The 16,499-nt window shown below is 30.1% G+C and overlaps 1 protein-coding gene across 1 annotated transcript in view; it reads right to left on the bottom strand.

Annotated features, from left to right (window-relative positions):
- LOC143232757 (exportin-6-like) overlaps nt 1-16,266 on the bottom strand; it is a 61,253-nt gene extending 44,987 nt beyond the window's left edge. The window contains 9 exon segments of the mRNA XM_076468568.1: nt 351-574; nt 1,699-1,824; nt 2,160-2,319; nt 5,051-5,083; nt 5,085-5,249; nt 5,403-5,515; nt 9,114-9,204; nt 10,248-10,380; nt 16,057-16,266. Of these exon segments, the coding sequence (XP_076324683.1) occupies nt 351-574; nt 1,699-1,824; nt 2,160-2,319; nt 5,051-5,083; nt 5,085-5,249; nt 5,403-5,515; nt 9,114-9,204; nt 10,248-10,250 (915 nt within the window). The 5' untranslated portion in view covers nt 10,251-10,380; nt 16,057-16,266.
- Between the last annotated feature and the right edge of the window lie 233 nt (nt 16,267-16,499).

Raw genomic sequence — 16,499 nt, forward strand, 5'->3', positions numbered from 1 at the left:
TGAAACAAAAAATAATTTCCAATAAATTCTTCTTTCTTCAGTTTAATAGATACGACAAATCTGATCACCACAAAGGAAACCTAACATGCCAATCTTAAATGTATCAATTTTCATATCTTTCAAGAAAAATTAAATTTATGTTTTATGATTTCAAATTCAAGTGTATGTTTCTCAAAATAATTATGAACTGAGTAAACGACATAAAACCACATCCAGGAGATTGTGCTACTTTACAGAAAATAATAATCTAAGCAGAAAAAGTCAATACACTATCTACAACTTCTAAAACAAAATCATAAAAGATATAGCTAAATAGAGTAAAAAAGTGGTGAGGGGGCTTAAATTCATACCTCAGGTAATGGCAAACTTGGATCACATCCAAAGCTGGCAAAGTGGAATATGGTTGTCAGTAATGAAGATGTGATATAATAAGATAAAGGTATCCAGCTGAGAAAGTGAGCCAAGCAGTTAAGTCCTTGTACACACAGCTGATGAGATTCTAAGTCCAGGGGAGGCAGTGACTGAAAAGGACTCTTGTCAGAGAGGGACTTGAACATACTACTCAGCAAACTACCTGAAAAAAAAAAATTATGGTAATGAACCAAAGCTACCACAGATATATTTCTACATGTACTAACAAACACAGAACAAGAAATCCAACTGGTTCTATTCACTATCCATAATGACATTTATGAAACAGTTAGTCCAGTTCCAAAAGGTTTTTAGATTACTAATATTCACTTACGACTTTATTATCATCTCACATTCATACTCTGTTCTGTCTCAAGTTATTCATATAATATTTACATAAACCTTAAGTGATTTAGAAAAGTTAAATACTCATTTTTAAGACATTTTTTAAAATCTTGGAACCTGACAAAAATCATTTAAACACAAAGAAATTATAGGTAAATATTTTAGGCTTAGCATTTTTTTGCTTTATAAATTTTACATTATATTTAATGATATAATTAAATACCAGCAAAGCAATATATGTACAATATAATCTAGTACAATAATATTGTTTTTAAATTAATAAAAACATCTCTAAAGAAATTACCCCAAATAAGAGAACATTAAAACTTCTTTATAATGAATGAAATAAAATCCATAGTCACAGAAAATAAAAATATAAAAATAAACCTTAGTTGTAACTCCTGAACTTTTACTTCACACTTTTTGTTTTGTTACATTAAGCATAAAAAACTTTTCTAGGGATCTTTTAAAGTTACTTTTGTAATTCTGAACACTTGTTTTATGCATTACTTGTACTCTGTAAATGAACACTGCCAACTACAGAAGCAACAAAATTATCATCACACTCTTAATTCAGTTAGTGAGCTCCTCCCCACTACCTCAATTTCATTTACTTTTTTGACTCCTGGGTACTACAAAGTTTAATGGGTTTCAAATTAACTACAGTGCTAGTACAGCACAAACAATGAATCTTTAAGCCACTTACAGTAAATGAAATAATGAACTAAAAACTAACAAGTAAAACTACAACATATGCTATTTTTAATGATGTACCCAGTGTCATGATGTATTGTCTTAGTAATAAGCTTAGGTCCCTTCCAATTAAAATTTGTAATCATTCTCAAAAGATATTTTGCACAAAACAAAGTTTACTTCAAGTATGGGTCTACAATACACTTAAATGTGTTTGAGAGATAAGATTGTATACACATTTAGTGTTACCTGTGTGAAGAGGAGAAGTACTGAACAATGATTGACTTGAATCTACTGACTGTCCATGGGTGGGAGAAGGTGGTGGAGTAGCCGTGACTAGGTGCCGATGTTTCTCAAGTACAGAATCTAAAATATCTGTAAAGTCAGTGTTCAAATCATCAATAACAAATCTGAGATTTAAAATATACCATTTAATTTATAAAATCTACTGACAAAGAAATTACAAAGTTTAGAAATCACCTACATGTTTTGGCTTTATATGTGTATGAAAAAAACTAAAATTCACAATTCTCAAAAATATTAATGATTTCCCCTTATTCAAAATTGTGGGTACAACCTATGAATAAATTACACAGTACAATATTTAATTTACATTTGTGAAAAATGTATTACTGTCTTTTACAAGCAACTGTACATAACAAAACAGGCTGCTACTGGTGCACAATGATCACCCACTCTTCTTAACGTACTTGTTATAATGCTAAGCACAGTTGGCACTTGTTCCAGTAAAAGTCGATGAAGTTCTTCTTTTCGTGAAACACTGAGATCCTCTCGAGGGCACGCCAATTCCTCTGAAGCAGTCTGCAGCAGCATTAATCCTAGAGAAATCGTCTCGGAAGACTGGGTAAGCTGAAGGTAATAACGTGATGAATCAATACAAAATGAAATATTACAATAAAAGCAGTGTTTACTGTAGTAATGTCATAAGTGAAAGTTATAATTTTCATTAAAAGCAAATAATTACTTCTGAAATAGACAATGTTATTACACTTGAGAGTGTAAAATCAGTAATTACAAATACTGAAAAACAAATCCTATATGTATTATACAGACTATAAGGGACGTCAACTGGTGAAACAAAACTTTTGCTTTTTTTTTTAAAGATTTTACTGTACACTTATCAGTTATTTTCTCTGGGATCAAGCACACAAGCTGTGCTATTCACTACAGTCTGACTAATTTTTACATTAAATATAGTACTCTATTTCAAACAAGAAAATAATTCCTATCTACTATATACTAGTACCTCACTTTTCAACAAATAAAATTTGAAATGCAAAATAGGTACACATGATGTGACCAACCTTACTACCAATAAGATCAAAAGCTACTCTACTGCGATGGAAAAAAATAAAAGATAGCATTCACGCATTAAGAATGGTTTAATACATGTTTTATTATTGACCAACACACACCATGATATTAGTATTACCTGTTACTCAGGGTATGTATGGAAGAAAAATTATCAGACACTGAATAAACTAAGAAAATAACTTAAGTTGCTATTAATTACGGAAGTACCTTGGTTGGATTTTCAGCTAAGTATTAGGTTGAGGAATAATTTGTGAGCGTTTTTAAATAATTTCATTCAAGCATTACATGCAAGACTATACAATACTTCAATGCATGAACACATTACACCCAAAACATTTATTATGATACTTTATTTCATGAAATACCTAGGTATATAGTATGCATTGTTGTAAACGAAATTGCAAGAAATTAAATGCGAAAAGCAGATGGTGTCGAAAATGCTCGATTTTATCCACTTGACATTCCATTTAATGAGCTGAAAATGAAAGCAAAAATTAAAGACATATGAAAATCAAACACACCATCTATTAGAGCAATAAATTATCTACCAAATGACATGAAATAACTTGCGAAAGTGTTTCATTTATGAATATATTTTTTTAACTTGGAAAAACGCTCACGAATTATTCCTCAACCCAATATAACATGCACACATACAAATAAAGTTCTAGTGGCTTCTTTTTTTCTGTCTTAATTAAAATTCTAATGGATGTCTAGTTGGCATGATTTAGTTTTATTATTTCTAAAATTTTGTTTTAAATTTGGTCATAAACAGATTAGTATGGAAAAACTGTATTTATGATCCCGAGGTAACAGAATAGAAACATCAAATTCTAATTTTAAATGGTGCTATAAGGAGAAATATGAATTTTCATATGTAGAATATTTACTTAAGTATATTCAAGTATATTATATAGTATGAAATAATAAATGATTATGCACATTACATTATAGAACACTTGATATTAAAGATAACTTAATCTTTATACTTATAAAGTAGCATTGTCCATATGTCATGCCCTCTATGTGGACAGTAGTGAAATGAAGAGAAAAATTTTTCTGACCAGTCCCACAGTGAAAAAAGAAAATTCTACAGTTAAAAATTCTCCCAACTATAATAAAGAGGGAAAACAAATTATCTAAATTTGTGCTCCAGGTTGCATTATTACTTTATGAGCAGAAAGATAGTTGCAATGTTTTTTTGAAGCATTAAAATATAATCAAAAACAGTAATTGTAAAGCAAGCTGGTCAACATATCAAGCAAGAATTTGAGAAAAGAATGTTTCTTGTAACAAATATTGGCAGCAAAAGATTAAAAAATTAAGAGATAAAGAAGGTTGCAACCAAAACTTCACTTGAAATATTGCTGGCAGGTCAACTCTTTCATCAGACTTCAAATATACAAAGTTTTATCTCCACAGTTTTACACTAAACATCATCTCTCCACCTTACTTGTATATACTTTTAATATATAAAATTTTAACATAGTATGTGTATCTTCACAAAATATGGCTGACTTGGTAAGTATTACAAGTCATTTGTCTACAAAATATCAGTTTTTTAATACAGTATTTGTTTACATATAATTTGTTCATGTAAAATTAAAGTGCAAGAGAAAAGTAATTATTATATTAAGATTAAAAATACTCTTTTTTGACTCAAAAATCTCAAACTTCATGTGTAACTGCTAAAACCTCCTAAGTAAATATAAAATGTTATTCATAGTAAAATTTATATTTTATTCTTAAGCCAGCAGACAAATCAAAGTATAATGAAAAGTTTTAAAATCAGAAGTTACTCAGTAAAATTGTGAAAATAACTCTAAAATATCATGACTTGTACACACTCACTTTGACCTGTTCAGAGCAAAAAGGTTCAAAGATATCTGTGATTTTTATTTTTGAAGTACAAAACACTCGAGAAACGTATCTCTAAAATCCAAGAAATAGGGCTTTAAATGCATGTGTTTGCCCTCATGTGTTTTTAAGAATTTGAATACTTTGCTTACTCAACTTTGTTAGTATATGAATAATAAAATAAAAAACAGTGAATTTTGATTAAGACCAAACACACATTTACATGCTATGTACAAGTAACAAGTTGTATGAAAATTAAACTTCATAAGTATTAAGAAAAAACTAAATAAAGAAAATGGATCAATTTTGCACATAAGTCACAAACACTCACATACTTGTATGTCACAAACTTTATTAAAATAAAGTCTTTGGATCTGCATATGTAATTGCATATTGTATGCTAACTCACCTGTAGTATGTTAGTAAAAAAATCAGGATAAAAAATGAGGCCAATCTAACCGACCAATATCAACCACCAACTTTCCTAATTTGTTACGAATAAATGGGGGTACACTGGAGTGATGGCTAAGCAGAAATCTGTACAAAGTGCTTCGTATCTCCCCTTTATCCTGACCTAGCATTCCAACCCAACGTTTGTTGATTAGTTGCTACAAAAAATAAAATCACACTTCAGTTTTACATACTATAGCTGATTTGTATAAAAAACTATCATAAAATTTACTTATGAAGTATGTAAAAAATAATCTCATAATTCATAATTATTTAGAGAATATCAAATATAAAAATATAGTTCAACCTACCTCCAGCATTGTTAAACAATACATGATTACATATTCATTTCTAGTGTTTGACATAAAATAAAGAGAGTGTCTCCATGCTCCTTCTTGGTAACTGAAGTTGTTTAAAAGTTCCTCTATAAAGATAAAATATGAAACTGCTTCAACTATTTCAAACTATATTAAATTAATGTTAAGTTACATAATTGTGTTATGTTAGCATAGGTTATTTTTTAAAGAACAATATTCATTTCTAAAACTTATGCACCAAACAATGAACCTGATATTATTATAGTTAGGTGTATCTGAAGGCGTATTAAGTATTATTTTTCCATATGTGATTACTGTTTTTGATATTCCAACAGTCATAAACTTAAAAGAACAACAATAACTAATAAGACATGGCTGCAAACCACAGAATGTTTGCAAATCATTATGCAAAGACTGTACTGCAAATCTCACCTGTATAGCACTGTATACAAGCAAGAGCTTGTAGTGGTAGATTTGATTGACTGATACATTTTCAGATCATAGTTCCACATACACAATATTATGTTTTAAAAGTTTTATTACAAAGAACAATAACTGGTAAACATGCTATGTGGCTGACCAATTATTTTACTTTACTACAGATGTCAAATTCTGAAGCCTATGGCTACACAATAACTACTTATATACTACTGTACTACTTTGAATACATAAAAAAAAATTAATATAAAGTTTTGTCTTGTAAGGCAATTAAAAGGTACTATTGATATGACTGATAGGTCTTGTATACAGTTTAGAATTTTTCAATAAAGTATTCAGTTTTCAAATATGTTCTCAGTTGTGCATTCCAATACCAACACTTATTTTTCATTTAAGTCCAGTGGATATTGAAAAGCCACACTTGGTGTTTACTCACTTAACTGCCCCCATCCCATCAAATTGAAGTGCCTTGCAAAAATATTCACCCCTACCAATAATATCACGTTTTGATAAAATAAAAATAATGTCAATTTTTTTAACGAACTTATTTTTATTCAAAGCTAATGATCGAACTTAACACTACGTGTGTGAAGGAAGCTGTATGTTAGCAAAACCTACAAATAAAAAGGTATAAAACTAAATTTGCTGATTGCATAAGTATTCAGCCCCTTCAGTCAGTACTTGGTTAAAGCACCTTTGGTAGCAATTACTGCTGCAAGTCTTTCTGTATAGGTGTCTACCAACTTTGCACAATGGGATGGTATAATTTCTGGCCATTCATCCTGGCAAAACTGCTCCAATTCTAACAAGTTTATTGACTGACTGCAATCTTCAAATCTTGCCAAATATATTTCTGTTGGAGTAAAGTCACAACTTTGACTGGGATATTCCAGGACATTCTCTTTATTCTTCTGAAACAACTTTAGTGTGGCTTTGGCCTTGTGTTTTGGATCGTCATACTGAAATGTGAATTTCTGGCTCAGTTTTAGATTCCTGGCTTGCTCAAGCAAGTTTTTGTCTAGGATTCACTTGTATCTTGCACCATTCATCTTCCCCTCAGTCCTGACAAGCTTCCCAGTCCCAGCTGATGAGAAGCATCCCCACTAACATGATGCTGTCACCACTATGCATGACAGTTGGGATAATGTTGACTGGGTGATGTCCTATATTCGACTTGCATCAGACAATGCTTTGAATTTAGATGAAAACATTCAATTTTTGTTTCATGTGACCACAAAACTTTCTGCCACATATCTGTAGTATCCTTTACTTGCTTTATTGTGAGCTTCATACAATATTTTCAATGTTTATTTCAAATGTATTTTGTTTTCATTCAATACAGTTTAAACTGACACGTAATGAACACTACATATAAATGAACACACATTTTCCTTTCAGTCAAATGGATACCTGCAATTACTAAAAAAGAAACACTAAATTAAACCTCTGTGAATAGTACCGGTGCATTGCACTAACTTATTTCTGTGAAGGTATATATAACAATGTTTACTATAATTCCAAATTTACTCGGTGCATCCTCAAAAATTTGGCAAGCTTTCAGTAAACATTAGGAGTCATTATATATAAAAAAAATCAAAATTTTCCATAAAGGATTTTTAGTACAGATTTATCTGTAAATGTGTGGAGTCAGTACAGCTCAGGCTCTGACTAATCCAAGTAGGTGATTTCATATTAAGATTAAAAAATACCTTTTATCAATAAAACTGTCTTTTACTTTATCTTAATACTAACTGTTGCCAAATCAGCAATGTAGGTAAAATGTAAAGATGAAAAATACAAAATAAATACAAATTACCTTTCTTTTCTAGAATGAATGCATGTTGGAACAGATGGTAACACAAAATATACTCTTACAGCCAAATCTAACAGATTTTTAAAACCTCGATTCATTTAATTTTATTGCTTTACAGCTGTGTTCAAACTCTCTGACAGCCAAATATCACATCAGGACAGTTTTGTGTAAACAAACAACTAAGCTACAAGCACAAATGGGTAAATTACAACATGCCTTGTAATGTGTGTGCTATAACAGCATCATAAGTACCTTTCACTATCTTCTACAAAGTTTTCATATCTAACCTAACAAGTTTATTATTTTAACATTTTATTTACTTTTATAACAATAAATATAACAGATACATTAAAAAACAAAAAAATTTAGTTCTTACATCTGGAGTTCAAGCATTTTACTCTCATTCACCAAAGCAATGTAAGTAAATTTTTGCAACAATGCTGGTGTTGCAAAATATTTTTCATTTCAAATATTATCATGCACAAAAAAAATATCCTAAAACTACTAAAATTTAACAGGCTTTCAAACTAAGCTATAAATGAATTTTAAAACTTTTCTTAACTGGATGAGCTAAATACTACTAAGGTAAAAAATGAAACTAAGACTAAATATTTTAAAACCTATAGAATTAAATTATTCTTGCAAAATATTTAGTAAAGTAGAATCTTTTCTTTCTACTTAATATGTAAAGCTAAGTTAGTGACTGTTTGTCTGCACCTCTCAACCACCTGTTCCTTATATCTTTCAACATTTTTTGATCAATCAGTATCAAATTTGACAATGATACACTATGATGCGAGGAACATCATGAAGAGGGTAAGGACTGGATCCCCAACTTCTATATAAATGAAAATCAATATGTGGGTGTATATCTGTTCCTTATACATTTCCATATTTCTTGATCAATCAACAGCCAACTTAGCAAGAAGATCATGGTGGATAAAACAGTACATCTTTTTATGATTACTACTTTTATGTATTTTTATTGCACTTCTGACATTTATTATGTTAAGAAAAAAGAAAAACAATTTCCTATCTTTGTTGCAAACAAGGTTTTATTTCACCTTTCAAACAGATGGGTACTCCAGATAGTCATAAATAATTCGACAGAAAATTTCACAGAGAATTACTGACATTTTTTGATAAACAGATAAAAGGGTTGTGGCGCATAGGTTTGACTTTCTTGTTAATATTTTAATACCTGCACATTCTTATATCTGGGTTTTGTTCCTATGATATCTAAACCTCCCCTAATATTAATTTCATCGCCTTTATAAAATCTCTATGTAACTAATATTCATGAGCAAAATAAAGTTTTTCAGAAAGCAAATGAAATTTGTTTTCTGTACCAAACTTAATATATATTCTAAATAAATAACCCTAATCTCCTCATTTCTAGAACTAAATTTTTTCAATAAACAAAAAAGTTTTTTTAGAAGTGTGCATCCCCTCACCTATTTCTCGTTTCCTTCCATTAGTTGTAGAAGGACTGAAGAACTCTGTCATCAAGGACTCGAGAGCTCTCAATGAGCTTTGGTCAGATGACTGTAGTAAATAGAAATTTCAAAAACAATACCTTTTCATCTACAGAATCCAAATAAAAATCAAGCAGTATTATATTTAAAATTAGCAATTTAAAAATTTCAATAAAGCATCACAAATTTAACATAGTATTCCACTGTAAAACAATACAACAACAACTAACCAAGGTACAAAATAATTAAAAAAACTAAAGTGAATGCTAACGATACTAACTACAAAAAATGATTTACCACTAAAATTCTTATTTAATACTTGTAGCTTTCATACTTGTTTGAGTCTTTTCTTTCATTTTAGCAGTTAAATTCAAAGAAATGCAAACTGTTAAGATCTTCAGACCCTCCATCATATACCTCTTTCCAGAAAATAAGAGAAAAAAAATGTATGTATATATCTTGTACATATTGGAAACTATGGGGTCTCCTATATACGACAGCATTTTCTACCGCATTTGAAAATATGCACCTGAAGCAAGCTCAGAGAAAATAAATTTTCTATTCACATACTTACACGTAATGAAAAGATACTCAAATCAATTTTCAAGCACCATCACAACATCACATATGTAGATTTTATACAATGTTTGTGTAAACAAATGGGTTTTGAAAAAAAAATTGATCTTATAATTGACTAGTTTTTACAGTTATTTAGAAAACTAAAATTTGAACTTAAAATCAGATATGGTTTAACTGAGTACAGAATAAAAGATGCACTGTAAGTAAATATGAAAATATACAAAAAAGTAAATTATAAAACATTAGATGACAGAAATCTAAATGAGGTCATGTGCAACTTTTGTTACAATCAAAATTAATAGTACATGCACAATAAACAATGTAATTCTTACACTGTATGGTATATGGAAAATCTTCATGAAAATACAACCCAAACTTACTTCTAAAAATACTTATCTTTAAAAAGTGAAAATATTTCAATAAAAATCAATACAGACATTTTTAATATAAATTTTACAAAGCATTTATCTGAAAACAAATGTTTTAGTTGGTTGTGATATTAACTCTATATCAAATAAAAATTTTAAATCTTACCATTTTAAACAGTGACTTTTGGTAATATTAAATCAGTTGGGTTTGATGATTAATAACAACCAAAGATAATTATTAAAACTGATGAGATAACCTATAGCAAACACTGAAGTCTGAAGTATTCATTCTTTGTTTCCTAGAAAAAAGAATATTTTTTTTCAGTGCAAAAAAGATAGTTTACCATTAACATAAATGCAATGATAAAACACAAGTTAAAGTAATTTTTATAGATTACAAAAAAAATATTTATAAATTCTTACGAGTAAAATTTTCTTGGTAACTAAATACAAAATTTTAATTCACAAGTATTGTAAAATGATTAATAATTTTAGTAATAAATCATAGAAAAGAAAAACAAATATTTTATAAGTACAAAGTTACATAATGAACTATGAATGCTGTACCCACCACAGGTACTGGAACTCACGTTTTAGCTTTATAAGCATTTTTATATATAAAAACAGCTCGTTTGGGTTGAGAAAATATTTTATGTAGAAGAGCGAACAATGTTTCAACCTTCTACGTAAAATATTTTCTCAACCCAAACGAGCCGTTTTTGCATATATTTCTCTACAAGTGAGTTTTCTCGACATCACTGGTTTATAAGCATTTGATTTGACTTACTGCTGAGCCACAAGGAGGTTGAAAAATTTAATACAAATGATTATTTATAAGTTTATATAGTGATTTTTCCTATTTGATATAACCAACACAATATTTTAAATGCATTATACTATTTTTTTTTATGTTTGAGCACCTGAAAAACTTCCCCTATTATAAAAACAAAGTTTAACTATATTCGACATCCACCATTAGGGTGCTTCGTGCCTAAACACTTAGTGTTTTCTATAGGTCTTATACTTGTTTAAATAGAACTGTATAACAGTAAATTATAATTGTATGGAATTTAAAAGGGGAAATAATAACTGTAAAGAAAAATGTTTTGTACTAAAAATGCATAAGGTGGTGATATATGGCCATTTACACTGTAATAAATTACAAATGGTGTTTCTCTATTGTCAGGTTTCGGATTTTATAATTCAAAACGTATGTTAATGATCAGGATAGTTTTCAGATGACATCAATTGTATGCTATCTTTATGGCCAACTTACTAACATGAAACAAAACAATTAGGTCAGTCAGACTTCTTTGATTTGAACAATAACAAAATAATACAATCAAGTATCCTATTTTTTCACTTAATAATGGTGAATGTTCATTGTATCACCAGATGCAGTAATTGATCAAACAGAAAAAAATCATTTCACCATATATTATTGTCATAAAGCAAAGATAAAAGAATCTTGTCAGAAAATTGATGGATGTTGTAACTTTCCTATTTTGATAAATTAACATCACCTTGCACAGCAAGATATGTTTCAACTATTTTACAACAGGCAAGATTTAATTTGAGTAAAAAATATATAAAAACTCCATCATTTATAAATAAGGTATTTCCACATTTTTTTGCACTGTTGAACCAAGTAAGGCCTGGTCCTAGTTGTCTTAGCAGTCAGGGTAGTAGTCAAAGATTAGATACTAATATATGACCAACTTAGTGCATTAAGAAAGGCCTATAATAAAGTTCAGTTTTAAAATTTTTAAAATCCACATTTAGTTGTTTTTTTCAGTATCCCTATATACTATATCTAGTATTTACTCTCTTCTATCATGAACTGTCACTAAATCAGTAATGAAGGGTAAGTTAAATAATTTATAACTCTGACATCATATACATAATACCCTGTAAATGGTCATGACATGCACACTTTGATCCCTCACCTGAACACACAGTTAGAAGACTTGTGTATGATGAGGCATAGTTTTATTTACTACAAAGCTTAAACTAACAGCATACAAAATTAACTTCATCCATATGTTAAGATGGTTGGATGCAATGCATGTGGGATATACCAGATTATTTTAAAGATGGAAACAGGAAAATAGCTTACAAACTACAGAGGACCTTCTTGTCGTTCATAAAGGCCATCCATGCATAGCCACCCTTGAAAAAAGCAAAAATTTAAACCTATCATTTATTTTAGTTATAAGATTCCCTTTTAAACTTCTGTAAAGCCCTAACCTCCATTCTGCCAACAGCATCTAATTCCATAGTCTGTTTAATCAAATAAAGCTCTCTTAAATGGAAACTAGCCTTTTTCAAATCTTGAGTTTGTTTCACCTCAATGTATTGGCTTCATAACAGTGGATAAAGAAATCATACACCTTCATCTCATCAATACCACAAATAATACTGAAAACTTCAGTACTGCCCTAGCTTTCCACTCTTTTAACAAGAAAATAAGAAATATTCACCTATCCATATAGCACAACCCATCACAAGAATTATCCTAGTAACCCCACTATGAAACCCTTCTAATAAATCAATATCAGTTCTCCGTTAAGGAGACTAAAACTGTACACAATATTTATGCCAAATATAACCTAACTATTGAATTTTTATAGACATAATTACCTCTAATTACATCCTAACATTCTTTTAGCTTTACTACTAACAGCAGTGTTTCAATGGGATGACTGACTTATCCACCACTATACCCAGATCCTTTTCTTCAGTCACAATACAGAGTGGGTTACCATCTATATTAAATATGATGTTTTATTACATTGCACTTACTATAATTAGTCATTCCCAAATATCTGACCAAATTATCAACTGATCTGATTGTTCTCTAATAATTCAACATCTTTGACACACCTAAAAATATCTGAAAGTCTAATGTCTTCAGTAAACTCTACTAATTTATTAATTAGACCCACATCAATACCATTCAAGCAAATAACAAAAAACCAAAGGCCAATCATAAACCAGTAGCAAAAAGAATTTAATTTCACTAGACTCCACTAACAGCAACCTTTTGCCTTCTGCCACCTAACCACCTTCCCTTTTCCCAACTATTACAAATGCATTTTCTTTATTAATCTTCCATGAAAATCTGAGTATACCAAGTCCACTCCCCTTCCATCATCTAGAACAGGGGTTCCCAACTGGTGGGTCGCGACCCCAAGCCCTGGCAGGGGGGTCGCGAAGCCTAGTTAGAAGTAGCTTGGGATAACATTAATTTTATTTCATCAATTACATTTTCATGTCGCGAGTGCCAAAAGGTTGGGAACCCCTGATCTAGAAAATGAACAGAATCATTGAAAAAAAAGTTAACTTGACAATGCAAGTAATTATTGCTTTCACTTATATTTTCCAGGAATAGTAGCAATGAGAAGTTGAACTGTCTGAAAATACTCAAGGAAGACATATACAGGAGGTGAGAACCTGCAGAACTTCAAAATAGGCTGTAGTGTATGGTAGCTATCTAGGCCCCAATCTGGGTCTTGGAGCAATGCCCTGGTGGGGATTTCAAGAAGACTTTACACCCTTGAAACTGAACAGCTTTTACACTGAAATACAATCAGAGCCATTATATGAAGATTATGGCCCAGAGAACTGTGCTATTAAAAGATCACATACATCAACTAAGTTATTAACAAAGCAATACTGTGATTCATTAAGTGCAACAAATAGAACTGAAACTCAAGATCTCAGGTTTCCAGTATTTTTCATTCCAACTCCACATGAAAAACGAGTTATCACAACATTCTTGTTAACATTTTACACTGTCATTCTAGAAGCCATATCAAGCATCTTTAATATTTTAATGTATATTAAACTATGAAATTGATATTTAACAGATAAAAATTTGCTAACTATGGACATATCATGTACACCTGAAATTTACTTTTTCCATGAAAAAATTGTAACAATTTATAGATAATGTTAATGAATCACATTTTCCCAGATCTTAACCAGTCCATGAAGTCCAAACTCTTTTTTTTTTCCTAGATGGAGGCAGTGCTTCTGCTGGTAAATTAACCACATCACTGATGTTAGTGATGCTGGCTGTTTTGTTTTATGTGATTAATTGGACACTAACCTTTCTGATACCAACTTTCATCAGCTGCTTAGCCTTTGCATAAACTAATTTGAGTTGTGCATTTGTAGTTTCTTTTTAAAATTTTCTGCAGCTTCTTGCTTCTTTTTTAGATTTTTCTCTGCACTTTTTGTGGGCTATATGGCAAGCCTTTGAAATGGTAGGATCCAATTACTTATTATTTCTAAGTAAAAACAACTAAAACTACTTTGTAATTTTCAATAGTCTAGTTTTACCAATCACTCTCAATGGTACCGTTCATTATACTATATGCTACCTCCAAAGCTGCATATTGGTAAACATTCAAATGAATGTTTAAAAATAAACATATTTGCAGTAGCCATTCATCCAACAGTTTTGGGTATTGAAATAAAGAAGTCGGATTTCTTAATTTAATAATTTTATTGATTTCAACAGATAGAAATTCATCCTGAGATGGAACTTAGCCTTTCCTATGTTTTCTGAATAATTCTGTAAAACTTAATTTACACTGCCCAATAACTTTTCCTAGTAAATAAGTGACTACTTGGCCTGTAACTTCCAGTTCAACTTTTATCATATCCTTTAAAAGTCACATGAGCAACTCTTAAATCCTTAAGCTCTTCCCAACTATTTACTTACCAAAAGGAAAAAGAGAAGCTTACAGTCACACTTCTGATCTCTGACTTTCTTTAATTAAAACCTTATGAAAAACACTGTTAAATCCCAATGATTGATTATTTTTTCTTTAAATTTTTACAATGGGATTAATATCTACATGGTTCACAACAATTCTAATATTTTCTGTATGTCTCCAGATTAATATTGTTAAGATCCACTCTCGTACAAATGATGAAAACATCAGTAGCTCAGCAATCTCCAAGTCCCCAACAATAGCCTTTCCACCAGCACTTTAAGGGTCCAATCCACATTCTACTCTTATAACAACATACAAAATGTTTAAAATCAATGTCACTGGTTTATTATTATTAACCAGCTGTTTTTCATAAGCCCTTTTTCAATTTCATGATTTTTTTAATACCACACACCCTAGTTTTTCTAAGTTCTATAAGTTTTCTTACCTATCTACAAAATTAAATTTTTAAAACTTAAATTACATATTTTCCTCACTTCCTCTCTTATAAGCAAGTTGCATTCTATCTTCCCAACTGTCTTATTCTTGTCTTTAAGAACACAGCTATCTAGAACTGAAAGTAATTTATTAAATCTGCCCTCCATTACATTGACTCATTATCTCACAGAAGTATAGTCAGTATTACAAATATAAAAAATATACAGGTTTCGACAAACAATCATTTTATATAATTTATCAATCAAACTCAATAAACCTAACAAAGTAATTTCTAAAGAAAAAAACAATTATGATGAATGAGGAATGCAATGTGCACAGCAACCAGGGTAAGAAAATTACTTCAAGTTTAAAAATATTAATTTCATATCAATCTATGTCTAAGTACCACTGGTAGTCAGTTAATAACTTAAATACAAAGAAACCACCAAGTACTATTCCAAGTTCAGGTTTATTTCCTCCAAGAATTTATTAATTGTAATCAGACAAGTAATCATTTTTAAGTTTCTATTCTTAACTGACATAATAAATTTGGCAAAATAAAATTAAAATATTATTTTCAATATAATAACTCAAATGTAAGTTTCAAAATGTAATTACGGTCTTTTCTCAGCAGCTTACAGTTAAAAACAAAACCTTAAATCAAATATTACTACATGTAGCCCTTCAGAATTTTTGGTCAAAGTAGCCATATTCGTAAGCTTGAGGCAAACGATAAATTAAAATTAAGTATCGAGACCACATGATTTACATAATTATCATAACTAATCAAACTTTTAATAAAACAATAATACTTGCTAGTTGAATTCAGATTCAGCCTCCACGGAAGGTACTCTGTAGAAAAAAATGATATAACATACAATAAATCCTGAAGTTTGATTTCAGTGTAATATTCGACATTACCCAACACTAGGCTTAGAAGAGTACATCGAGTATTTAGAATTGGGTTTACAGAACTTCTGACACGGAGCATCGATAGCGTCATCTACTCAATTATTAAAATAGTTACACCTTATCTTGATCGAAGTTAAGGAGAAAGAAGGGTTAGTTCCTCTGAGTTACGTCAAAAAGTTATAATTCACCTAATTATTAATCATGAAAGTTTTTTGTTGTTGTTGTTTCAGAGCAAAATCACATTGTTCCATCTGCTGTGTTATTTGTTAATAAGTCAGAATTTTAGTGTTGTAACTCCGTAAACTTACCTCTGTCCCACTGAAAACTTATGAAATTTACTGTTAAAA

The sequence above is a fragment of the Tachypleus tridentatus genome, chromosome 11, assembly GCF_004210375.1.
Source record: "Tachypleus tridentatus isolate NWPU-2018 chromosome 11, ASM421037v1, whole genome shotgun sequence".
In the NCBI taxonomy this organism is placed as follows: domain Eukaryota; kingdom Metazoa; phylum Arthropoda; class Merostomata; order Xiphosura; family Limulidae; genus Tachypleus; species Tachypleus tridentatus.